This window comes from Hoplias malabaricus, chromosome 1 (genome assembly GCF_029633855.1).
Source record: "Hoplias malabaricus isolate fHopMal1 chromosome 1, fHopMal1.hap1, whole genome shotgun sequence".
Taxonomy (NCBI): Eukaryota; Metazoa; Chordata; class Actinopteri; order Characiformes; family Erythrinidae; genus Hoplias; species Hoplias malabaricus.
Window position 1 is genome coordinate 52,026,085 of NC_089800.1, and position 27,311 is coordinate 52,053,395.

At 45.3% G+C, this 27,311-nt stretch overlaps 1 protein-coding gene across 1 annotated transcript; it reads right to left on the reverse strand.

The window, feature by feature from the left end:
- Positions 1 to 6,799: 6,799 nt before the first annotated feature.
- On the reverse strand, positions 6,800 to 22,815 carry alp3 (alkaline phosphatase 3). Its single transcript, XM_066647275.1, has 11 exons — positions 22,749 to 22,815; positions 16,736 to 16,852; positions 15,000 to 15,115; positions 14,600 to 14,774; positions 13,168 to 13,340; positions 11,425 to 11,565; positions 10,898 to 10,967; positions 9,635 to 9,769; positions 8,973 to 9,164; positions 7,783 to 7,899; positions 6,800 to 7,092 (listed from the first exon to the last, which is right to left on the reverse strand). Exons 1-11 carry the CDS (start codon positions 22,813 to 22,815, stop codon positions 6,800 to 6,802), a joined length of 1,596 nt encoding a protein of 531 aa, XP_066503372.1.
- Positions 22,816 to 27,311: the final 4,496 nt, after the last annotated feature.

The following is a 27,311-nucleotide window of genomic DNA, read 5'->3' on the forward strand; positions in this document are numbered from 1 at the left end:
CTCGCTACGAGCCCTGATTGGACGGAGCTAGGGCCCACCGGAGTTAATGAGAGCGGGAGAGAGAGAGAGAGAGAGAGAGAGAGAGAGAGAGAGAGAGAGAGAGAGAGAGAGAGAGAGAGTAAAGGAGTGAATAGATTGAGAAAGAACAGAGAAAGCTGGAGAGAGTGAGAGAATCATCAGTCATCACACATTATTCTCTCCATCTCTATGCTTTTTGTTTTCTCTCGTTCTTTTTCCCATTTTCTTTTTCCATTCTCTACTTTTGCTTCTTGTTCTTCAGTCACTCTCTCTTTCTCTCTGGTTTTCTCTTTCTCAGTCTCTCCACTTTTCTGCTCTCATTTTTTCTTCTCTTCTGCTCTGCGTCTTTCTTTTCCCCATCTATTTTCCTTTACTCTGTCTCAGTTTCTTTACTTCTCTCTCTCCACATTAATTCCTTACTTTGTTTGCTCTCTCTCTCTCTCTCTCTCTCTCTCTCTCTCTCTCTCTCATCTTTCTTTTTCCTCTCCTCGCTCACCATTCATTCTCTCCACTTATCCATCATTGTTTTACAGTGTGTTGTACTCTCAGGGACATTGTCCAGACGACGTGTGGACAGTTGCATAACGGCAGGACACCCACTCGCGCTAAACATAGGCTCACGCCTTCACTCTCACTCTCCCTCGTCCTCAGAAACCTATCAGGGAACCCTACAAAAATCAGCTGAAGAACCAGACCATCAGCAGGAAAATCCAGTGACGATGAGGCCCAGCACTGAAAGATCGGCTGCAAGTTTCATGAGGGCATCTTGGAAAGGAGCTCTGTTCACTGGACTATCCATGGGTTGCAGTCACATGATGTTTTGGCATGTGGGTGTCATATTGATGAGCGAGTGTCTGGTTTCATAATGCAGCACTAATGTAAACGAATGGAAAGACAGATACATTTATCTCATACACAGCTCTTCTCCCTGTGTGCTGGAGATAGTTTTTTACATTGATTCAAATTGAAAGTTAAGGTTTTTTCAGTCTTCTGTAAAGTTACAATTTTAAAGATACAGTACATGTTTTCACATGGACAGCAACTTTATGCTCCACATAAACCCGCTCTGTGAATCATGAACCAGTTTGCACAGAGGCCAAGAAGCTGTTTCATTCTACATCTTCTGCAAGTTGTACTGGATAGAGAGAATAAATAAATAAGTAAATAAATAAATAATTTAAAATTAATGATAAGGGTGGCACAGTGGTGCAGCAGCTAGTGTCGCAGTCACACAGCTCCAGGGACCTGGAGGTTGTGGGTTTGAGTCCTGCTCTGGGTGACAATCTGTGAGGAGTGTGGTGTGTTCTTTCTGTGTCTGCGTGGGTTTCCTCCGGGTGACTGTCTGTGAGGAGTGTGGTGTGTTCTCTCTGTGTCTGCGTGGGTTTCCTCCATGTGACTGTCTGTGAGGAGTGTGGTGTGTTCTCCTTGTGTCTGCGTGGGTTTCCTCCGAGTGACTGTCTGTGAGGAGTGTGGTGTGTTCTCTCTGTGTCTGTGTGGGTTTCCTCCAGGTGACTGTCTGTGAGGAGTGTGGTGTATTCTCTCTGTGTCTGTGTGGGTTTCCTCCAGGTGACTGTCTGTGAGGAGTGTGGTGTGTTCTCCCTGTGTCTGCGTGGGTTTCCTCCGGGTTAATGTCTGTGAGGAGTGTGGTGTGTTCTCTCTGTGTCTGTGTGGGTTTCCTCCAGGTGACTGTCTGTGAGGAGTGTGGTGTGTTCTCCCTGTGTCTGCGTGGGTTTCCTCCGGGTGACTGTCTGTGAGGAGTGTGGTGTGTTCTCCTTGTGTCTGCGTGGGTTTCCTCCGGGTGACTGTCTGTGAGGAGTGTGGTGTGTTCTCCCTGTGTCTGCGTGGGTTTCCTCCGGGTGACTGTCTGTGAGGAGTGTGGTGTGTTCTCCCTGTGTCTGCGTGGGTTTCCTCCGGGTGACTGTCTGTGAGGAGTGTGGTGTGTTCTCCCTGTGTCTGCGTGGGTTTCCTCCGGGTGACTGTCTGTGGTGAGTGTGGTATGTTCTCTCTGTGTCTGCGTGGGTTTCCTCCATGTGACTGTCTGTGAGGAGTGTGGTGTGTTCTCCTTGTGTCTGCGTGGGTTTCCTCCGAGTGACTGTCTGTGAGGAGTGTGGTGTGTTCTCTCTGTGTCTGTGTGGGTTTCCTCCAGGTGACTGTCTGTGAGGAGTGTGGTGTATTCTCTCTGTGTCTGTGTGGGTTTCCTCCAGGTGACTGTCTGTGAGGAGTGTGGTGTGTTCTCCCTGTGTCTGCGTGGGTTTCCTCCGGGTTAATGTCTGTGAGGAGTGTGGTGTGTTCTCTCTGTGTCTGTGTGGGTTTCCTCCAGGTGACTGTCTGTGAGGAGTGTGGTGTGTTCTCCCTGTGTCTGCGTGGGCTTCCTCCGGGTGACTGTCTGTGAGGAGTGTGGTGTGTTCTCCTTGTGTCTGCGTGGGTTTCCTCCGGGTGACTGTCTGTGAGGAGTGTGGTGTGTTCTCCCTGTGTCTGCGTGGGTTTCCTCCGGGTGACTGTCTGTGAGGAGTGTGGTGTGTTCTCCCTGTGTCTGCGTGGGTTTCCTCCGGGTGACTGTCTGTGAGGAGTGTGGTGTGTTCTCCCTGTGTCTGCGTGGGTTTCCTCCGGGTGACTGTCTGTGGTGAGTGTGGTATGTTCTCTCTGTGTCTGCGTGGGTTTCCTCCGGGTGACTGTCTGTGAGGAGTGTGGTGTGTTCCCTCTGTGTCTGCGTGGGTTTTCTCCAGGTGCTCCTGTGTCCTCCCACGCTCCAAAAACACACATTGGTAGGTGGATTGGAGACTCAAAAGTGTCCGTGGGTCCACCCTGAACTGGAAAAGGGTTACAGACAATGAATGAATGTCCAAATGTCCAGTGTCCAAACCTGAGTGGCCATTTTGTAAGTGAAACTACTGCAGCAGCCTGAACATCTCCGGTGATCTTGATTTGTTTGTGTGTGTGTGTGTGTGTGTGTGTGTGTGTGTGTGTGTGTGCTACATCCACTCTGCACTTGATAAAGTCATTAAAAAAGGGCAGTGGACACACACAAACAACCTTGTATCTTTGACTTGTGAGGACATTATATAGACTTCCATTCTATTTTGCATTATAGACTAGTGTAATCTTACCTTAACCCTAACCCTAACCCAACCTTAAAACATGCCTACACTTTAAAATGTAATGATTACATTGTGGGGACTAGCTGTTGGTCCCCACAGGGAACACACATCCCCACAGTGTGAAAGTGTAAACAGGCTTGGGTCCCCACAATGTGATATATTCCTGACACACACACACACACACACACACACAGACACACACACAGACACACACACAGACACACACACACAGACACAGACACACAGAAACACTGGTTACAACAGGAGCCGTGACTGAGCAAAACAACCTGACCGTCCTGGACACGTCTCTCAGCCTCTTGGCAGCATACTGCACTGTCCACTGCTCAGAATAGAACCCAATACAACACAGTGTTATACAGCAGCCTCATCAACATCACTGACACATCCAGGCCACTAGGTGTCTATATAATGACTGTCCTTGTCTGTTCTTGCACCAACAGCTTCTACATTTTTACAGCTTTACAGCAGATGCTGGAACATTGCTGTGAGGGTCTGATAGCAGCTGTGAGAGCATCAGGGAGGTCACTTTCTGGTGTCGAGTGTTTAGCTCTGGAACTCCACCCCAATTCAACACACTGACACTCTCGCTCATCACTCCAGAGAACACTGTTCCACTGTTCCACAGCAAGGCGACCTTAGACTCATGTGCAGCTGCTCACTTTACTTTACCCACTGTACTGTACTTTCATTAATTCATTATTAAGTGTGTGTACAAAGCCTTATCCATCATTTAGAGCTTTACTTTGAGAATATTGTACAGTGTGTGTGTGTGTGTGTGTGTGTGTGTATGTATGTGTGTGTGTGTGTGAGAGTGTCTGCGTGGGTGTAAAAATACAATACATCAGTTTAAAGATTACTCAATCTTTTTCTCTCTCTCCCTCTCTCTCACTCACTCTCTCTCTCCCTCCTTTACTCTCTCTCTCTCTCTCCCTCCTTTACTCTCTCACTCTCTCTCTCTCTCTCTCCTTTACACTCACTCACTCTCTCTCTCCTTTACACTCACTCACTCACTCTCTCTCTCTCTTCTTTACACACACACACTCTCTCTCTCTCTCTCTCTCTCTCCTTTACACACACTCACTCTCTCTCGTATTCTGCATTGCTCTGTGCTGCAGTGAAGTGACAGTGTTGTAGCGCCACTTGCAGGCAGGCTACTGATAGTCTCTCTCGCTTTCTCTCTCTCAAACACACACACACACACACACACACACCAGTAGAAGACTCCCTGCCTACGCTAACAGTCTCTAACAGCATCCTGCTGCTGATCTGAACCTTGGATTCAGTTTAAATCTATTATTCCTTTTAACACTTCCTAACCGTAATAAATATTAATATATAAATATTAATATATACTGACATTTAAACATATTATGCGTCCTAATCATCATTTAGAGCCTTGTTCCTTTTCTGATAATGTGCTAAATACATTAAATGCTATTTAAACTACCACTTGGTAGCATTTGTTCCTTTTAATTACAGCTTCAAACTCACTGTGATGCTCCACTGAACTGGGTTAGAGCCTCTGTTGTGTCCAGGCTCAGCACTGCAGAAACTGCACTATGTAACGTTTGGAGGACGATAGGAAATTTCATGGAAATTTGTTTCAAAATCTCGTTTGTGCTCATGTTCTGACAATACCAACGTGTTCCTCTCGCTCCTTTTGTGTCTGTTTCCTTTTCTCAGAACGAGCTTCTCTCCAGCTCCACGTCCTTTCAGACCCACAGTGCGGAGTTGTTTCTCTGACAGTGAAAGGACAGACACAAACAGCCGTGAACAGGCCCTGATCTGAAGGGAGAGAGGTTTAGCAGGTGTTTTGAAGAGGGGCCGAGGGTCGGTGGAGGCAAGTGGATGATCAGATGATTTTCTCGCTGCAGGTTTGTTACTGAGAGTTTTTCCATTGTTTGATAGCTTTTAGACGTGTTGTGTTTGGTTTAGAGGAGTATCACTCATTTTTCCAGAAGTCAGATATTTGAAATGATAGAGTACACCTTTCTGGAGACATTCTGTAACCCGAAGACCGGAGCTGTGTGTAAAGAACTAATAACAAGAAAACAAACAATGCAAAGACATGGATGAGACAACACTGGAAAAAGACACAAGACAAATGTGTGAAATAAATACAGCGACTGACACCTGGGGAACACCTGAGACACAACTAATGACATGGAACCAGACGAGGGAGTGGAGACAATGTGGAGAAGGAGAGAGAAGGAGAGGCGGACACGAGAAGCATAACACAATAATAACCTTCCTGCACGGTGAACTCAGACTGCACAATATACATGGACCAAACAGGTACAGGAAACACTGCAGAACACACACACACACACACACACACACACACACACTCTCAGTGTGTTAAAAATAACTGATCTTTTAAAATGGTGCATTATTTATCGATGTATAGATGTAAAGTTATACCACCCCCTTAAACCCACACACGTGCACACACACACACACACCCTCTCTCTCTAATGAACATGTGAAGAGCGTGTATGTTTCTGAGCCATGTCCATAAACGCACTGACACTGGCTTTCAGAGTTATGACAAAAGTCTTTAAAGAATCACCAAAAATGCATGGGTTAATAATATTAGTTCTTTAGATAATATATATACACACGACACCCTGGTGCAGCCGGTAGTGTCTCTGTCACAGCTCCAGGGACCTGGAGGTTGTGGGTTTAAGTCCCGCTCCGGGTGACTGTCTGTGAGGAGTGTGGCGTGTTCTCCCTGTGTCTGCGTGGGTTTCCTCCGGGTGACTGTCTGTGAGGAGTGTAGTGTGTTCTCCCTGTGTCTGCTTGGGTTTCCTCCGGGTGACTGTCTGTGAGGAGTGTGGTGTGTTCTCCCTGTGTCAGTGTGGGTTTCCTCCAGGTGACTGTCTGTGAGGAGTGTGATGTGTTTTCACTGTGTCTGCATGGGTTTCCTCCGGGTGACTGTCTGTGAGGAGTGTGGTGTGTTCTCCCTGTGTCTGCGTGGGTTTCCTCCGGGTGATTGTCTGTGAGGAGTGTGGTGTGTTCTCCCTGTGTCAGTGTGGGTTTCCTCCGGGTGACTGTCTGTGAGGAGTGTGATGTGTTTTCACTGTGTCTGCATGGGTTTCCTCCGGGTGACTGTCTGTGAGGAGTGTGGTGTGTTCTCCCTATGTCTGCGTGGGTTTTATATGAATGAATGAATGAATAGATAATATATACTAAATACATACTTTAATACACTACACAAAATGTAAAAAGTTCCAATTCTTTTTCTCCTAATTATTATTTTTTTGTATTTTTATTTTAATACCACTGTGTTTCTGTAGATGAAAATACAGATAAAATTCTGTAGATAAAACACAGATATATATATATAATTTCATTTTCCTATTTCAAATGTTGCAAATTACTTTTTTGTTGTTTAGAGCATTAACTAATCATGTCATCTGACAGGGGTCACCCAAACCTTTGCATGCACATTAGGGGCACAAAGGGGCAGAGCTTCAACAATTACGTACAGTTTTTTTTCTTTAAATAAAGTCAATCTTACAGCACATAGGACATTTATAAATTGTATTAACTTTATTACATTTGTTCAACTTACACTGAGATTAATGCTGTGTAGGAGCCTAAGGCAGGGGTCAGTCCACCTGCCAATGTCTCTCTCTTTCTCTCTCTTCCAGCTCTCTCCCTCAGAACAGACACACACTGACCACTGCCCCCAGCAGCGCGGGCACTAGAGGGGTGAGAGGTGACTGAGGGGCGGAGCTTGGTGCTCCAGCTGGACTGCTATTGGCTGAGGTGCAGTGCTGCTGATTGGCTCCCACACACGCTGCGTAGGCCATGGCATGAGCCACGTAACTCTGCTCATACACACCCTGGAAAAGGTGTGCCATTGGCCCTCGGGCCAAAACCGCCACGTCCTCCCCACCGTGAGTCTCCGAGTCCAGGGGAGCGGCCGCCTGCTGGACATAGTCCTTACTCTCTGAGAAAGACAGGAGCCGGTCAGTGAAAGAGTGTTACTATAAGGCTAATGTCGTTAACCAGCAATGGACATCTATCCATATAGTGTGCTGTTTTTGGGATTCTGCAGTTTTGTATCGGTGTCTGAAAACATAGTGCACAATTCTCTGTGCACTCCAACAGTCCCACAATGCAGTGCAATAAATGGTGTACAACCTATGTACCCTAGCAGATACCCATAATGCACTGTGTTGTTTGGTAAAAACCAGCATGAGATTTGGACTGTTTTGTTTTCATTTGGACATGGTTTTGACTCTGTCTCACTCTCTTTTGGACTCTGTCTCACTCTCTTTTGGACTGTTTTGACTGTGTCTCACTCTCATTTGGACTGTCTCACTTTTTTAGACATTGTTTTGACTCACTCTCATTGAAACTATCTTGACTCTGTCTCACTCTCTTTGGACTGTTTTGACTCTCATTTTACTGTTTTTATTCTCATTATGTACTCTGTCTCACTCTCTATTAGACATTGTTTTGACCCTGTCTCACTCTCATTTGGACATTGTTTTGACATTTGACATTGTCTCACACTCATTTGAAGTCCCACAGCTTGTTAGTGAAATTAACCCTGTAGCTCCAGGGGGAAAATGAGAAGCAAACTTCAGACACCAAACTGGACACTGTGTGAAAGCCCACTGTAAAAGTTTCTTACTGGTGTCCACGTCCCGAATGTCCGGCCGTTTGTTGTTGATGATCTTGTGTCCAGGGCCATTTCCGTACATCAGTGTGGTGTAGGGCAGCATGTCCAGCCCAAACAGAGGAGATTTCCCTGAGAGATCAGACATGAGTCAAATCAGTTTGTAGGAGCCGTAGACAAGGTGCGAAATAAAGGGGATCCCAGGACCCACTGATTAACCCTTTGGGTATTTGGTTTTTTTGGGGGGGTGGTCCCCAAAAGAAACTTAAAAAACATTTTGTAGTGCTATGATACCAATTAACTTTACTGAGTTTGTCACAGAAATTAACAAATTCTGAGTGTGAAAAAAACTGCTTTGAACTTTTATTTTTCTTAAAGGGGACATTTACAATTTTGGGGAAACTGGTTCTCTGATTTGTTTACATTCAGAAACACTGCATCCTTTAATATGGAACTTAAATATATATTCAAGGCAAAAATGATGAGTTGTTTGTATGAGTCTGAAGTGTAAGTTGTCTGTGAGTGTTTATTCACTGTTTGAATTCCCACAGAAACTCATTTGTAACTCGAGTTATTCATGGAGCACTTTGCCTCTGTGTTTACTTTCATGCAGTTAGCGCTCTCCCAGATTTAGAGTCAGTTCCATCTACAGCAAAAATAACATTACCCACCTACCCTCATCTCAATTCAGGTTTTTCAACATCTCTCCGGTCTCTCTGTTTTCTAAAATCCTCCAAAATGGTACTTTTCTACTGTGAGCAGGGAGAGAAAGCCTAACATACCAGACTGAGACACTTTGTTTTTTTTTACCTGTTTACAGACACTGGGGCTTAGTAAACACATTAAAGTGGATTCTGCAAACCGACTGCAGAGCAGCACATGGAGAGGAAACGCCCTCAGAGTCAAATTAAAATCATGGTCATCACCTTTAATAAAACAGTGCAGCAGGTCTGTCACAGGGTGGCACTGTAGGGAATTATCTCACTCCTGTTTGCTCTGCTGGAGAAAACAGCAATAGTGTTTCTCACTCTATGCTGTTTTGGCTCCAAAAGGAGGACGGCACAGTGTTTAAATTCCTTCTTACTATTAACACTAATACAACGCCTGCTTCATGTTTCTTGTGTGTGATTCTGAGATGGTAATGTGGTTTTTGGTTTAAGTTCAAGCAGCAAAACCCTCTCACACACACGTGCACACAATCTTACCCAGAATGCTGTTTCCTCTAAAAGGGTACCCGTTAAAAGACAGTGAGTGGGAGTGGTCAGCGGTGATGATGGTCAATGTCTCGTCTTCATTGGTCAATTCCAGTGCCCGGGCAGCTGCGTTGTCAAGGGCAACAGCCTCATGCAGCGCCATGGAGGCGCGACTGGCATGGTGACCCTGATCAATACGACCCCCTGTTTGCAGCAGACATAAATTATTGATTCATATCAACAATCGTTATTAGATTTGACAGATTCCATATTCACAGATTATTCAAATGGTCACTGTGACCATGTTGACAGCGCCCCCTCAGTTCAGATTAATGCCATCATCAGGTTTCAGTTCATTCAGTTGAGGGCAGAACACTTCAGCATGTGCTTACCCTTACTGATTTGGTTTGTACTGCAACACAACAGTGTAAAAACTAGAGGGCGCTAAAACACCAGGTGAAAAATATATGTAACCTTTGTGTTTAAAACATGCATTTTTGTAAATATACTATTTGTGAGTGCAAATGTGAAACTCACTTTTACATGTATATAAGATGTTGTAGTTTTACAGTGACTCCTTCGGCAAATGCTTCATATCAAAGAAACCTAGCACCAGCTTTAGAAAGCTAACTGATCTCTAGATTAATTTAATTCTTGATCATTTGATCATTTACCCTCCACAAGCAGAAAGAAGCCTTTAGGGTTCTTCTGCAGGATGCGGATGGCTTTCTCAGTTGTCTCAGTGATGGACGGGTCCATGTGGGTGTCTCTCTCCGCCTCAAACCTCATATCTCCAGGTTCGAACAGGGCTGGAGAGACAAAGTTGGAAGATGAATACATTTTCTCCCAGGGGTGAATCCTAATTGTGTTTGTTTCCTATTTTGTTTGCATTTGTTTGTCCTCAGAGTGGGTCGACCACATGGTGCAGCCATATTTAACATTGGTTTAATACATCTCTGATATGTCAAAGCTAATTTGCCAAAAATTAGGAAAGTATTCAGTAATAACTGTATTTCTTAAGATACATGATTATTAAATTGTGAAAATTTTAACTTGTTTTTATATTCAGGTGTTTTTTTAAGAAACAGTATAAAATTATCCAGTATGGTAGGAGAGGCATTAATCTCTGTCTGTTCACAGCAGCTAAAATCAGAATGACCAATGAAGAGCTGAAAAATCACACAGTTTTTATTAACAAGTTTCTCCATTGGCTGCTAGACCTGTCCATCAACACCTTGTATGTCCTGCCTCCCGATGCTGTCTGTGATAAAGTTAACGAAGGTTTACGTTTACTCACGTGAAATATTAGCGTCGTGGCTATAATTAATCATAATAACGATTAAATACACTGATTTTTATCAAGTTTAATGATAGACTCTGCTTTTGCTTTTCAGTTTTTCAGTGTTTGCTGTTTACCAAACACACAAGTCCATTTTACATATGTAACTTTTGGACATGCTCCCAATAAAGATATTTTCACATTTCTGAGCTGTACTGGGTATAAATCACGTTATCTGTGGTTTATTTTTACTGTTACCCTCAGAGTCTGTTACCCTACAGTCTTCACCTGCTCCTGAAAAGTTAGCTTTTTGCAGATACCTGTTTTTAATTGGACAGTGACTTTACTTCCAATGTTGTAGTTTTACAGTGTATCCTTCAGGAAATATTCATAGCAATTTTCTATGCATTGCTAAACAAGTTTAAAACGTAATTTCTTGAACAGTATGCTTTGAACACATTTGAACATCTCATCCAATCAGATTTTAGGACCGGAAAAATCTGTTGTACTTTTATGTAAATAGGTTAAAACATAGAAATTTAGCATTTTTTCTGCTTCTGCAACCCACAAGCATAGAATTAGGCCACACCCATGGCTGAGATGGTCAGACTTTCATTTTTCCTGATAACTTCTGATTTAAGGTCATAGATTTTCTCACCCATCAGGTAGTCAGTGCTTTCTGGGTCCACAGCGTCAAAATCTGTCTTATTCCACACGTAATGAGCCACCTGAAATTAAATAAAGTAATAAATATTATTCTCTATTTCTCTCTCCTTCTCTCTCTCTTGTTCTCCACCCCTCTTTTCCTTTACAAGACCTTTACAATGTTACACAACTTGGTACTGGAAATCCCTTTTTGTTTGACCTTTTGATCTTCATGACCTAAGGGCCTAAGACACTTAGTATCACATTGTACTTAACCACAACCATGAGCTGAGGTCTGTATAAATGTGCCAAGCTATTGTTACATTGCTTAACAACAATAGCCTACCGTTAATAAACGGCATTGTTCAGTGGAAGAATTGTATTTGGCAATTCTTGTTTATAATAACTAACTAACTAATTAACATACCCCTGAATTCCACAGGGGTGCTAGCAAACCAGCATTGCTGTACTTGTTTTAGAATACTGTTAGCAACTTAGCCTATAGCCTTATGTTTGGTTCCATGTCACATCTTGCTCCACCTCGTCTTTCTTCATGTTGAGCCACTCATCTATCAGGTTGCGCTTGTCTTCCCTCTTTCCTCGGGCGCTCAGATCCCTGGGGTACTCAGGGTCAGCGGTTCCCCTGGGGGTCATATACTTGCGTCCTCCACCAATAATGACCTACACACATGTGCAGAGGAATAAACACCCATAAGCAAGGGTACACCGTTTTGTACGAGTGTGGCAGTGAAGTGTAATGTGTATACTCACTATTTCACATTAACACATTTAATGACTGATATGCTGTATAATGTCAAAATTGTATGGACGCCTCATCCAGCAAATCTCCTGAAATCGAAGATATTAACAGGGAGTTTGTTCACTTTTGTGATGCTCCAATAACAAGAAAGCAAGCATATGTTGTTGCTTCTCTGGACTTAGCACTGCAGAAAGTTCATAATAATACATTACATTTACACACTGCTTTTCAAGAACACAATGACGCTTACAAGTTACACATAATGTAGCAGCAGACAGACATTCATGGCACTAGGAGGTTGAATGCAAGGGAGAATATGTGGGTTTTAAGCCTGGACCTAAAAGAAACTGTGACTGTCTGTGAGGAGTGTGGTGTGTTCTCCCTGTGTCTTCGTGGGTTTCCTCCGGGTGACTGTCTGTGAGGAGTGTGGTGTCTTCTCCGTGTGTCTGCATGGGTTTCCTCCGGGTGACTGTCTGGTGTTCTCCGTGTGTCTGCATGGGTTTCCTCCGGGTGACTGTCTGTGAGGAGTGTGGTGTGTTCTCCCTGTGTCTGCGTGGGTTTCCTCCGGGTGACTGTGAGGAGTGTGGTGTGTTCTCTCTTTGTCTGCGTGGGTTTCCTCCGGGTGACAGTCTGTGAGGAGTGTGGTGTGTTCTCCCTGTGTCTGCGTGGGTTTCCTCCGGGTGACTGTCTGTGAGGAGTGTGGTGTGTTCTCCCTGTGTCTGCGTGGGTTTCCTCCGGGTGACTGTCTGTGAGGAGTGTGGTGTGTTCTCCCTGTGTCTGCATGGGTTTCCTCCGGGTGACTGTCTGTGAGGAGTGTGGTGTGTTCTCTCTTTGTCTGCGTGGGTTTCCTCCGGGTGACTGTCTGTGAGGAGTGTGGTGTGTTCTCCCTGTGTCTGCGTGGGTTTCCTCCGGGTGACTGTCTGTGAGGAGTGTGGTGTGTTCTCCCTGTGTCTGCGTGGGTTTCCTCCGGGTGACTGTCTGTGAGGAGTGTGGTGTGTTCTCCCTGTGTCTGCATGGGTTTCCTCCAGGTGACTGTCTGTGAGGAGAGTTGTGTGTTCTCCCTGTGTCTGCATGGGTTTCCTCCGGCTGCTCCAGTTTCCTCCCACAGTTCAACAAAAAACATGTTGGTAGGTGGATTGGAGATTTAAAAGTGCCTGTAGGTGTGAGTGTGTGTCGCCCTGTGAAGGACTGGTGCCCCCTCCAGGGTGTGTTCCTGGTTATTCTGGTTGGGCTCCAGACCCACCGTGACCCTGAACTGGATAAGGGTTACAGACATTGAATAAATTAAAGAATAAATGAGCTTCTGATGTTGAAAACAGTGTTTTACGTCACAGTTTGGGTGGTCCACACAGCACCGAAAACAATGTGTCCGACTGCAGTGGGAGGTCACGTGAAGCCTCCTGGTGGGAAAATCAGGAGTTTCTCAGATAAAAGTTATTGCTTAACTGTAGGCTGTTGCATTATGGGATTTGTAGGCCTGTAGTTTGTGTGATGGTTGTGTGTGATCAGACTGGACCCCTTACGTTGATGTCCGTGTTGTTGATGAGTTGGACAGCGATGTCCGAGCAGCCATCCCGTTTGGCTGAGGCCGGCATTTCCGCGTCACTGTACCATTTCCTGCTGGTGCTGTGGGCGTATGCTCCGGCCGGAGTGGCATGCTGGACACGGGTAGTGGTGACGATACCCACAGATTTACCTATACACACACACACACGCCCAGAGAAAAAACTCTCTGTTATCTCTCCTACACAACACTGAGATCAGACAGAAAGACAAAGTGTCTCCTGAGATCTCACACGTCTCCTCTGGAGTCTTACTGGAGAAGTCACAAACTGTGCTCAGATTTGCCAAATGAACTAACCCGTAGTCTCTTTTTTACCTCCCCTTTATTGCCTTCCTATATCTCTTGTGTTTCATGTCTCCATTTCGTCTCATTCTTTTCTCTTAAGGGATTTTAGGAGAATCATCATTATGTCCCTGAGCCACAACAGAGAAACAAACGAACAATAAAGTTTCCTCTGGGTGGACAGATGGATGGACTGACTAAGTGTTCAGATATAGGGTTAGATGTGTGTGTTTGTGTGTGTGTGTATCTTTGTTATATAATATCACTAATATAGTGTTTATTATTCACCATAGCATTAAAGAAATTACACAGCAGTGGAGTTTTGTAAATTCATGCAGATTACATACAGCACAACAACTTCACACCTCTTTCTCTCTCTCTCTCTCTCTCTCTCTCTCTCTCTCTCTTTCAAACTCCCACACAATCTCTCTCATTCTTCACCTTGTCTCTCGGCCACACCTCCTCTGCGTACTCCTTTTTTCTCTGTCTATACATTTTACTCTGCCTCACCCTGTCTCTCTCTCTCTCTCTCTCTCTCTCTCTCTCTCTCTCTCTCTCTCTCTCTCTCTCTCTCTGTCTTTCCTTCTACTCACACAACACTTTCTTGTGTCTAGTATATTATCGTGTTTTCCCCACACACACTCCGGCATTTCATTGACTCATTAAGTCATATTTCTGGGAGCGATGTGGTCACCCTCTGACCACACACACACACACACAAACACACACACACACACACACACACACATTTCCACAGTCTTGTCAACATGGTTTAAGGTGACATTACATAACCTTCTATTCATTTCTTGGATACTCATCCAGAACTCAGTCATAACTCTGACCCTGACCTTAATACAAACATGTTGTGGTTTACATCCAGGGACAGCGTTTTTGTCCCCATAAGTATAACAAGTCCCCACAATTTGAGTGTGGGTGAAGGTGTGGGTGATTTTAGTCCACATAACGTGATGAATAACTAGACCACACATCCACACATTCCAAACACATGCTGTGTGAGTAAGTGAGTTACTGAGTGAGTGTGTGAAATGGTCCACAGGTGTGTGTGTGTGTGTGTGTGTGTGTGTGTGTGTGTGTGTGTGTGTGTGCACCTGCGTCTTTAGCCCACCGGAGTATAGATGTGACCTCGTTGCCCTTCTGTGTGTGACACACTCCGTTACGTGCAGCAGCGCTGACACCCACCACGTTCAGGTTGGTCTTCACACCACACAGGTACGCCGTCGCTGTGGCAGCACTGTCCGGGATCTGAAAATCTACTGTATACACCTGTGTGCACACACACACACCATCACTCCTGAGAACACAGTTCCTCAACTGTTCCACAGGCTTTGTGCCCCTCAACAAGACGAAAAGGCCCTCAGGGTCTGCTGCTCTAGTGTATCATATTAAATCACTATATAACAGAGGTCAGATGTTGGACATAAACTCTGTGTGTGTGTCTGTGTGTGTGTGTGTGTGTGTGTGTGTGTGTGTGTGTGTGTGTGTGTGTACCTTAGCGAGGCCCACGTAAGGGAAGGTGTCCATGGTCATTATGGTCTCCTCCCCTGAGCGGTTCTGCAGCTGACCCTTCAGGATACGAGCAGCCGTGATTGTGGTGATGCCCATCCCTTAAAAAAGAAAAATATTATATACACACAGCAGAGTGCAGAAGTCTTAGCACCTGAGATAATGATATATATTTAAACTAATGCCTCTCAGTGAGTGTGGGGCTGGTATAAAGTTATATATAATCACAGTAAACACAAACTAATAATAATATAAAACAAATAAGAAATATAAGATGTTTTTCTATAAAGTAGTAGGTGAGAGTGAGTTTGAAGAACAATGTTTTGTTCAGATTCTCCTTGATTTGGATGAATTTGTTAAATCCACAGCACACTTTATTTAAAATCATTATTTATTCACCACTAAAACTAGGCACTGGATCATAACCTCAAGTAATGCAGAGATTTGGACGAAGTTAAACACATTCACACACAGAGGATCACACTGGAGTAATGTGATTGGGTTTATTCTAATGTTGGCTGTGATTTGTTGTTTGTTTTTTAGCAAATAAACACTTACTGCTCAGATAAATAGCTCTTTAAATCTCATCATCTCTGCTGCCTAAAACTTTAGCATACTGCTGTGTGTGTGTATATATATATAACAAACAATAGACAGTAAACACACCATCTCTCTTCACCACTAGAAGCCAGGGTTTTCCATTTTCAAGCCCTCAGTACATTCATTTCAATCAAGTCAGAGCACTTTGTCTACTTTACTGTAATGTGTAACTCACATGAATGCAGCAGTTTATGCTCCATAGAGCAGGCCCCCCACATAGGCGTGGCCATGAGAGACCACTGATGAAGATGCCTAACACAAAGTGTGTGTCGACAGATGAGTGAGAGTCTCAGTGGTGCTACAAGGGAGGGGTTTTCCTTAAGTAGCTACTAAGGGCACTGTAGAGATTTTTTTTAAAAGTATGTTGCTTTGTCTTCAGAGAAATTAAAAAGTTTATGCTCCATAGAGTAATAAAAACAACTATAATAATGATAATAGGCTTTATTTATATAACATACTTTAAGATGCAGCTCAAAGTGCCTTTCAATACCAAGTAAAAATAATCATAAATTAAAACATTAAAAAATAATACAAAATAATAACAAATATACCAAATAAAGCAAAGCAGAAAAGGATATAAACTGAAAAATAAAATCAAACTCCACAAGATCAAAGGTATATTTATAAAAACAAGATCAGAACAAAATCATTTTACTGCAAAACTAGAGGAAAATTATTAAATGCTAGTAAAATGCGAATGTAAATAAATGTTTTTAAAAAGGAGTGTGTCACCATATGGGGGCAATGTTTGAAATTTTATTTGCGTTACATACGGAATCTCTGGTACATTCAGGCCACTAGGTGTCAGTGTAATGGCTGGTTCATAATGTGAAGAAGAATCTTCTGAGGAAATGTTTGATTGCTCCAGTTGCTCTGTAAGGGCCTTCTGTTCAGCTCCTGAAGGCCTAAATTATAGGAGATTCTTGCTTGCCTCTATCTACTTGCAAAGTTAAAATCTATAGCTTGACTTTTTTAAGAATTTAAAAATGAAAAATAATTAAGATTGTCATGAGAGGACCACTGTGGTTCTCCCCGTGACAAAGATCTGGGGGTGTTAATAGCGTGTGGATGTTTTGACTGTTATTAGCCTTTTATTAAATTTGATAAGCATTCAGTCTTACCATCTCCCAGGAACAGCATGATATTCTTGGCCACATTTGTGTTGAGTTTCCTGCTGAGAACTGACTTCAGCGTCATCTGAGCTTGATTCCTCCAGAACTCTGGGTTCTCTTCTTCAACTTGGAGAACAAACCCAAACCAACAAACAAACAAGTAAACAATATTAGATCATTTGAAATGAGTATTAATTATATGACAGATAATTCCAACCAAGTGATCGGACTGAACAAGAAACAGAGTAGAACAGCACTGGGACTTTCACTCTAATGGTGCTTTTCCACCACATAGGTCTGGCACGATTTGATGTGACTCAGCACGGCTCGGCTTGTTTAAGGCCTGGTGACTTTCCACTAGGACAGCTTCCTCACAAAGTGGAGCCGGTGACGTTGTAAAACCCCATATCTGTTGGCTTTGAAAACCACAACAACAGCGGCGGTAAAGTTAGGCGCTATTTTCTCATCGTGTATTGACATGTTGCTGTTGTTTTTTGGACTGAACACGGCTCCGTCCCAGTTCTCACAGATCAGTTTTACTTGTTGCACGTTCGGCTTTCACTGGACATTTTCCTCTGCCATCTGCCCAAGGAGCTTATAAACTCTGTTCAATGGAGTTGAAGCAAGTATAAATACTTGTTTAAGAAAAGTACAGCAAGAAATTCATCTTCAAAACAGGCCAATTGATGTTGTTGTTCCCCTAACTAATGTCATCCATGTGTTGATAAAAAAAATTAATGGAGCACAGAACTAGAACTTTTTCAGATGTTTTGCAGGCATCAAATTTGAAATGAATATATATTTTTACAAAAAACAAAGACCTGCCTAATGTTGCTATCCTTCTGTCGACTAAAGAGCTTTTGTCACACAAGTGCCACACGTATTTATGAAATGGGCAGGCAGTAATTTTCAAGTCCAGAACACATTGAGCTGATTTCCCAGGATTAAGCCTAGTCCTGGACTATATCCACCATCACATTATCCTTCTCATGGGTAATGTTTTATGTTTTTGTAAATTTTATTATGTGCTTCATGCAAAATTTCATGTGACCTGCCTAATAAAGGACTCCAGGTTTTTCCTTACAGCCTGAAATGCAGAGCACATGATGTTAATTTCTGAAACTGATATTCATTCATTCATTAATAGTCTGTGACCCTTATCCAGTTCAGGGCGGAAGTTGGTCCAGAGCCTAACCAGAATCACTGTGTGCAAGGCAAGAATGCACCCTGGAGGGCGACACACATTCACACATTCACTAACACACACACACACAAACCTACGGACACTTTTGAGTCACCAATCCACCTACCAACGTGTGTTTTTGGAGTGTGGGAGGAAACTGGAGCACCAATAGGAAACCCACACAGACACAGGGAGAACACACCACACTCCTCACAGACAGTCACCCGGAGGAAACCCACACAGACACAGGGAGAACACACCACACTTCTCACAGACAGTCACCAGGAGGAAACCCACGCAGACACAGGGAGAACACACCACACTCCACACAGACAGTCACCCGGAGGAAACCCACACAGACACAGGGAGAACACACCACACTTCTCACAGACAGTCACCAGGAGGAAACCCACGCAGACACAGGGAGAACACACCACACTCCTCACAGACAGTCACATGGAGGAAACCCACGCAGACACAGGGAGAACACACCACACTCCTCACAGACAGTCACCAGGAGGAAACCCACGCAGACACAGGGAGAACACACCACACTCCTCACAGACAGTCACCAGGAGGAAACCCACGCAGACACAGGGAGAACACACCACACTCCTCACAGACAGTCACACGGAGGAAACCCATGCAGACACAGGGAGAACACACCACACTCCTCACAGACAGTCACCTGGAGGAAACCCACGCAGACACAGGGAGAACACACCACACTCCTCACAGACAGTCACCAGGAGGAAACCCATGCAGACACAGGGAGAACACACCACAGTCCTCACAGACAGTCACCCGGAGGAAACCCACGCAGACACAGGGAGAACACACCACACTCTTCACAGACAGTCACCCAGTGGAAAACCACGAAGACACAGAGAGAACACACCACACTCCTCACAGACAGTCACCCGGAGGAAACCCACACAGACACAGGGAGAACACACCACACTCCTCACAGACAGTTGCCGGGAGGAAACCCACGCAGACACAGGAAGAACACACCACACTCTTCACAGACAGTCACCCGGAGGAAACCCACACAGACACAGGGAGAACACACCACACTCCTCACAGACAGTCACCTGGAGGAAACCCACACAGACACAAGGAGAACACACCACACTCCTCACAGACAGTCACCTGGAGGAAACCCACGCAGACACAGGGAGAACACACCACACTCCTCACAGACAGTCACCCGGAGGAAACCCACGCAGACACAGGGAGAACACACCACACTCCTCACAGACAGTCACCCGGAGGAAACCCACGCAGACACAGGGAGAACACACCACACTCTTCACAGACAGTCACCCGGAGGAAACCCACACAGACACAGGGAGAACACACCACACTCCTCACAGACAGTCACCGGGAGGAAACCCACACAGACACAGGGAGAACACACCACACTCCTCACAGACAGTCACCCGGAGGAAACCCACGCAGACACAGGGAGAACACACCACACTCCTCACAGACAGTCACCCGGAGGAAAGCCACGCAGACACGGGGAGAACACACCACACTCCTCACAGACAGTCACCTGGAGGAAAGCCACGCAGATACGGGGAGAACACACCACACTCCTCACAGACAGTCACCTGGAGGAAAGCCACGCAGACACGGGGAGAACACACCACACTCCTCACAGACAGTCACCTGGAGGAAAGCCACGCAGACACGGGGAGAACACACCACACTCCTCACAGACAGTCACCTGGAGGAAACCCACACAGACACAGGGAGAACACACCACACTCCTCACAGACAGTCACCCGGAGGAAAGCCACGCAGACACGGGGAGAACACACCACACTCCTCACAGACAGTCACCTGGAGGAAAGCCACGCAGACACGGGGAGAACACACCACACTCCTCACAGACAGTCACCTGGAGGAAAGCCACGCAGACACGGGGAGAACACACCACACTCCTCACAGACAGTCACCTGGAGGAAAGCCACGCAGACACGGGGAGAACACACCACACTCCTCACAGACAGTCACCCAGAGGAAACCCACGCAGACACAGGGAGAACACACCACACTCCTCTCTCCACTCTGTATGCAAGCCATCCCTGCCCAGCCCAGGACAGAGTCCAGATGGTCAAAAGAAATCAAATGGGGTTGAGGTTTGTCATTTGAGCAGGGGCTCCCGAACTTTTGCATATGAGTGTGTGCCGGTCAGCGTCAATGTGAACAGCCTACAGCCCTGTTTCCCGCTTTGTAATAACCGTAAGAGAGTGGACTGCAGTGTGCCTGAGCTGATATGGTAATACGCTTGAGATTTGCATAAACCCTTAAGAAACATACTTGATATTTTTGCTTATAGACATACATTTTCAGGATTATTACATAATCTACTGCATATGTGCCAGCCGAGGGAGTGTGTGCCAGAGAAGAGGAGAAGTGTGTGTGTGTGTGTGTGTGTGGGTGTGTAAAGATATCAGAGAATAAAGAGATAACGAGTGAGAGAGAGAAATACCCACTAGACTGCAGATTCCGTTCAGACAGATTGGGTTTCTGTGTGTGTTATAATTCATTAGTGTGGGCTTTCGTCTCCATCGCCACAGAACTCAGAAGAAACACCCGCTTGAGTCCAAACAGTTGTGTAACCACATGCTCTGGCTAAATGTGCCCTGCTGTTTTGTGTTGATTTTCCATTTGTTTGGGGGTGTTTTTAAGGTCTGAAGTGGAACAAAGGAATGATAGCACTTATATAACTTATATTCACCGATACGCCGCAGTAGGGAGCTTAGGAATCCTAAAAGACTCTGGCCCACGCCTGGGAGACAAGCGGAGGGATCCTCCAGCTCTGAAAATAAAAAACAACTGAAGGGAATACACCAAGAAACTTCAAACTGATAAGAACTCACAGACTCTTTGATATTTACATTAATACGGCACTTTTCTAGACCCTGACAGCACTTTACATTTTTGGGACATTAGGGAGTCACATGAACCTCCACCAATCCACATGCAGCATCCACATGGACGATGAAACGGCAGTAAATCTGTGCCCCGTCTCCTCACCCCACATCTGAACTTAGATAGAGAGGGGGTGAGAGGGAATAACAGAGCTGGTTTATTGAAGACAGGGATCATTAGGAGTTCCCAAAGTGACCACAATGGCGGATTACACTTTGATGTGAGTAACACTCCGACTACTTTCCACGAACTGCCCTCTGGACCTTTCTAGATCTCAGTTTGAGAGTCAGGATCTCAGTTTGACATCTCATCCAAATGTTGGTGCCATTTGTTCAGTACAGTTGTCTCTGTCATTGCGCACCCTGTTGGTCCCAGTGACACCAACTCCAGCAGCCACCCAAGTCCAAATACTGTCCAGGTAAAAAGAACACGCTATGTTCACAAACAAGATGGCAGCATTGGAAAGCATCTTGCTGAGGGATGGGGGAGTGGGAGGGCCATTATATCTACCCTAAGAAAATGTGTGCTTCCCTGGCCAGATATTCAGCTTCTCAAAGACTACAGTGTTGAAGACCCTTCAAAACCCTTCTCCACTTCATGACGCACCACAGAAGACAGATCTGGACCTCAGACAGGTCCGTCAAGCCCATGCACCCTGTGTCTACAGAGACACACTATTGGGAAAATACATGTTGTAATTGACATCCAGCTCCATTCATGAAAATGCTTTATTTGAGCCTCTGAGCTCTTTCTGGAGCTTCTTTATCTTGACTTGCTCATGGTTCCTGCTTTGGTTCCCGCTGGGAATAAACATTTCTGCTTCTGGAACCAATTTATGTTGGTGGAAAAACATTGAATGGTACCAAATAAGGTTCCCGAACAGGAACCGAACCAGTTCCACTTCGGTGCCAAAGGGTTAAACCTCCAGCCTCATTGTTGGCATTGGGCTTGATAAACTTGGCCACCACTGTTAAGAAACCAGAGAACTTCAACCATGAAGATGTACAGAAAAGCCAGGCATTCCCTTTCAGAACAGTCATAGCACATGGTCTTACACCTTCTTCCTTTTAAAGTAGCTCCTCCATTTTGGGGGCTTTTATTATAGAGTGGAGGAGCATCTCCTAAATGATGTGTGAATGGAAATAGAAACAAAGTCAGCGGACGATCTTTATGCAAATTGTTTCTATTGAATCCACCACCGATTGGTTCCTATTTGTTTTGAGACAAGAGCTTCAGGCATTGGGGTAAAAAAAAGGGATGTTATGAAATGTATTCCACACACACACACACACACACACACACACATGGATGAAAAGCACTCTCCCACTCTTACGCCAACACATTCTTCCCATAGTTATTCAACCCATTGCCTGGTTGACAGTTTGGTGGGATGGAAGGGAGAAAAGCCGCAGTGAAAGTGGGTGGAATATTATCTAATAACAAACCTATGGACAGGTGAGAGAGAGAGAGAGAGAGAGAGAGAGAGAGAGAGAGAGATGGTGCTATCAAATGGTTGTTGTCATCTTTTCTATCTTATATCTTTGAACTCGGTGGCCATAGTGACCTTGGTACATAGAGCTACTATTGTGTAGGCCTTCAGGATCTGCACAGAAGGCTTTAAAGCAAACAATAGGTAGAGTTTTAAACTTAAAATTACAGCTTCAAAATCATTGTGATGCTTCACTGATGGTATTACACAGAACAGAGCTTCTGTTATTGCTACTCCAAGCACTGCAGAAACTGCACTATGTAACTTTAGGAGGAGGGTAGGAAAACACTCCACCCCCTGTGGCAAAATGACTGACTGCTACTTTAAATTCCTTCCCAAAGTGGGAACTCATTTTGTAAAGTAGTTTTTCTATAGATATCAAAGGACAGAGCCAGAGAACAACTCACCAGAGGCAACGGTCAGCCCCGTGGTGGTCAGCAGGAAGCAGACGACAGTAACTCCCACCGGAATCATGGCGACCAGCGGCTAGTGGATGTCTATTGGGTCAAAGCACAAGCTAAAAGCAAAGGACACCTTTCTCTTTCATACGCCACAGACACAAACCAGATTAGAACTGACCCCGGAACCTGGTCAAAAATAATATTGTGTTAATCTTGATCAAAGTTCACAGAAGAGATTTATTGCAGTAAATAACCGATAGCTGACAGCCAACTTCCTGTATCTCCACTGACCACATGAGCACTTTGTAATTATTCAGTTACAGACTATAGTCCATCTGTTGCTGTGCATACTTTCTTATCCCCATCTCACCCTGTTCTTCAGCGCACAGGACCCCCACAGAGCAGGTGTGATGTGGTGGTGGATCATTCTCAGTGCTGCAGTGACACTGACGTGGTGGTGGTGTGTTAGTGTGTGTTGTGCTGGTGCGAGTGGATCAGACACAGCAGTGCTGCTGGAGTTTTTAAACCCCTCAGAGTCTGGACTGAGAACAGTCCACCGACCAAAAACATCCAGCCGACAGCTTCCTGTGTCACTGATGAAGGACTAGAGGACGACCGACACACACTGTGCAGCGACAGATGAGCTACTGTCTCTGACTTTACATCTACAAGGTGGACCAACGAGGGAGGAGTGTCTCAATGAGTGGACAGAGAGTGGACACAGGGTGTCACCTCCTGTGAGGTCCTGACCATTGAAGACGAGGGTGTACGTCATTTATATCCTGTCCCTACTCTTTTTGGACATGGTTTTGAAGTAGATTTGAAGGTCATGTTTCTTGCACATTGCTCGGTGTCCAGATTAAATATCATAGTCTCGTTAATGATTATTAATGAGTGTCTTGTTCACTAACAAGTCAGAGAGTAAGGTCACTTCTTTTTCCTTTGTTGTTTTTTATGACCTTGTTGAAGGACAGAGTCGACTTTTATCAGTCTCCAAGAAGAACGACAGATGGCAGACAAGTGCAGGAGTGAGGGATGATAAGAGGGAAACAGGGCAGAGTTACACAGATAAAGGACTGGATTGTGTAAACACAGCTACTATTTTACTGTTTTACACACTGTCCCTACACGCTGTTACTTAGAAACACTAGCTTAGCTTTGGTATTGAGGTTTGTGGTTTGCTACCCTCCTCTCAAAGTTACATAGCGTTGAGCACAAAGTAGCAACAGCATAGGATCTAATCTCAGGTCAAATTCTAAGGTCAGTGGAGCATCACTATTATTTTGAAGCTGTAATTTTAAAGCAAAAATACTATCCATTTTTGCTTTAATTTCACCCCAATACTGTGTAGATTCTCTTGTTGGTGAAGCTGAAGGGAATTTGAAACTCAAATCCTTTGTGAACAGAGTTTGCAGCGTGGCTGGGAGCATTATCCTGCTGAAAGAGGCCACTGCTATTGAAAACACCTCCCATGATGGGGTGGACGTGTTGGGGTGGTGTGTAGACATCTTTAAGGAGGGGGTTCTGTCATTAATGCTGGAACTACAGGACTCACTCACAGTGACTCCAGTAGTGAGCGTCTCTTCATCAGCACATCCACACGATGGAAAAGAGAACCGGATTCATCAGACCAGATCACCTTCTTCCACCAGTCTGTGAAGAGTGTTTTCATTTTTATTTATTTGTTATAAATTTTAGGGCGGCACAGTGGCGCAGCAAGTAGTGTTTCCATCACAGCTCCAGATTCCCGCTCCGGGTGATGAGGAGTGTGGTGTGTTCTCCCTGTGTCTGCGTGGGTTTCCTCTGGGTGACTGTCTGTGAGGAGTGTGGTGTGTTCTCCCTGTGTCTGTGTGGGTATCCTCCGGGTGACTGTCTGTGAGGAGTGTGGTGTGTTCTCCCTGTGTCTGTGTGGGTATCCTCCGGGTGACTGTCTGTGAGGAGTGTGGTGTGTTCTCCCTGTGTCTGCGTGGATTTCCTCCGGGTGACTGTCTGTGAGGAGTGTGGTGTGTTCTCCCTGTGTCTGTGTGGGTATCCTCCGGGTGACTGTCTGTGAGGAGTGTGGTGTGTTCTCCCTGTGTCTGCGTGGGTATCCTCCGGGTGACTGTCTGTGAGGAGTGTGGTGTGTTCTCCCCGTGTCTGCGTGGGTTTCCTCCGGGTGACTGTCTGTGAGGAGTGTGGTGTGTTCTCCCTGTGTCTGTGTGGGTATCCTCCGGGTGACTGTCTGTGAGGAGTGTGGTGTGTTCTCCCTGTGTCTGCGTGGATTTCCTCCGGGTGACTGTGAGGAGTGTGGTGTGTTCTCCCTGTGTCTGTGTGGGTATCCTCCGGGTGACTGTCTGTGAGGAGTGTGGTATGTTCTCCCTGTGTCTGCGTGGGTATCCTCCGGATGACTGTCTGTGAGGAGTGTGGTGTGTTCTCCCTGTGTCTGCGTGGGTAACCTCCGGGTGACTGTCTGTGAGGAGTGTGGTATGTTCTCCCTGTGTCTGCGTGGGTATCCTCCGGGTGACTGTCTGTGAGGAGTGTGGTGTGTTCTCCCTGTGTCTGCGTGGATTTCCTCCGGGTGACTGTCTGTGAGGAGTGTGGTGTGTTCTCCCTGTGTCTGCGTGGGTTTCCTCCATGTGACTGTCTGTGAGGAGTGTGGTGTGTTCTCCCTGTGTCTGCGTGGGTATCCTCCGGGTGACTGTCTGTGAGGAGTGTGGTGTGTTCTCCCTGTGTCTGCGTGGGTTTCCTCCAGGTGACTGTCTGTGAGGAGTGTGGTGTGTTCTCCCTGTGTCTGCATGGGTTTCCTCCGGGTGACTGTCTGTGAGGAGTGTGGTGTGTTCTCTCTGTGTCTGCGTGGGTTTCCTCCGGGTGACTGTCTGTGAGGAGTGTGGTGTGTTCTCTCTGTGTCTGCGTGGGTTTCCTCCGGGTGACTGTCTGTGAGGAGTGTGGTGTGTTCTCTCTGTGTCTGCGTGGGTTTCCTCCGGGTGACTGTCTGTGAGGAGTGTGGTGTGTTCTCCCTGTGTCTGCATGGGTTTCCTCCGGGTGACTGTCTGTGAGGAGTGTGGTGTGTTCTCTCTGTGTCTGCGTGGGTTTCCTCCGGGTGACTGTCTGTGAGGAGTGTGGTGTGTTCTCTCTGTGTCTGCGTGGGTTTCCTCCGGGTGACTGTCTGTGAGGAGTGTGGTGTGTTCTCCCTGTGTCTGCGTGGGTTTCCTCTGGGTGCTCCAGTTTACTCCCACAGTCCAAAAACACGTTAGTAGGTGGATTGGAGACTCAAAAGTGTCTGTAGGTGTGAGTGTTTGAGTGAATGTGAGTCAACCTTTCGCCCAATGATTGCAGGTAGGCTCTGGACCCACCGTGACCCTGAACTGGAAAAGGGTTACAGACTATGAATGAATTAATGAATGAATGTTGTTAGTTTTCATTAGTATTTTATCTTATCAGTTCATTTTGTATATTCAATTAAGTTCTAATTATTTCAGTATATTAGATAAGTTACAAATTAATTATAAATGCTAATTTTATATTAAAGTGTTTTAAATTGCAATATGCTTTTATTCTGTATATTAGACAGATACTTTATTGGTTAATTTGTAACTCTAAAAAAATATTATATATATGTAAAGAGAGAGAGAGAGAGAGAGAGAGAGTGCATTATAAATTATAAATTTATAATTTATTTATAATTATAAAGATACAAACAAGGGCGATCAAATTCTGGACACACCTTAAACACAGCGACCCCCACTCGTACCGTTACAAAGCCCTGCAGCAAGAGTTGAGCAAAGAACACAGACCCCTCTCTCAGCTGGTCCTGAGCTACAGTTCACCACCCTCCCTAACACACACTAACACACACTAACCCTCAATCAGCTCAGGACCAGAACACAGCAGATCCGATCAGACCCGACCAAATTACTGCACGAATAAAAGAACAGTACAGACACTATTGGGAAACTCAAACTAAATCACAGAGTAAAATGCAATGCTATCTGGCCCTAAAGCAGCAGTACACTGCGGCACAGTACCTCAGCACAGTGACTGAACGAGACTTGAGAACCACCCTGACCAGGTACAGACTCAGTCAGCACGGTCTGGCCATAGAGACGGGCAGACACAGACAGACCTGGCTGCCTCAGGAGCAGAGACTCTGCCAGCAGTGCGGCTTCAGTCGACCCGAGACAGAGCTGCACTTCCTCACAGAATGCCCAAAGTACACTGAGCTCCGCAAAGAGTTCTACATTAAATTTAGTGAAATACACCCGTCCTTCACAGCCCTGACCCCCACAGACAGACTCCCGTATCTCCTGGGAGAACAGAGAGAGAGCTGCACTCTCGCAGCCCGATACGTCCTCGCCTGCCATCGCAAAAGGGACAGTGAGTGACCCTGTCAAACACCCAAACACACACACACACACATACGCATTCTATGACCCCATATATAACCTTTTCCCCCAGTTCCAGTCACAGTGGTAAATGTTGCCAAGTGTTTCCAAGTTCTAAAAAGTTACCCCCTGTATTTATTTAATTAAATATTTTGTTGTTTAATTCAATGTTTATGTTCTTCTTAAATTTTAAATTGTAACCCAGGCT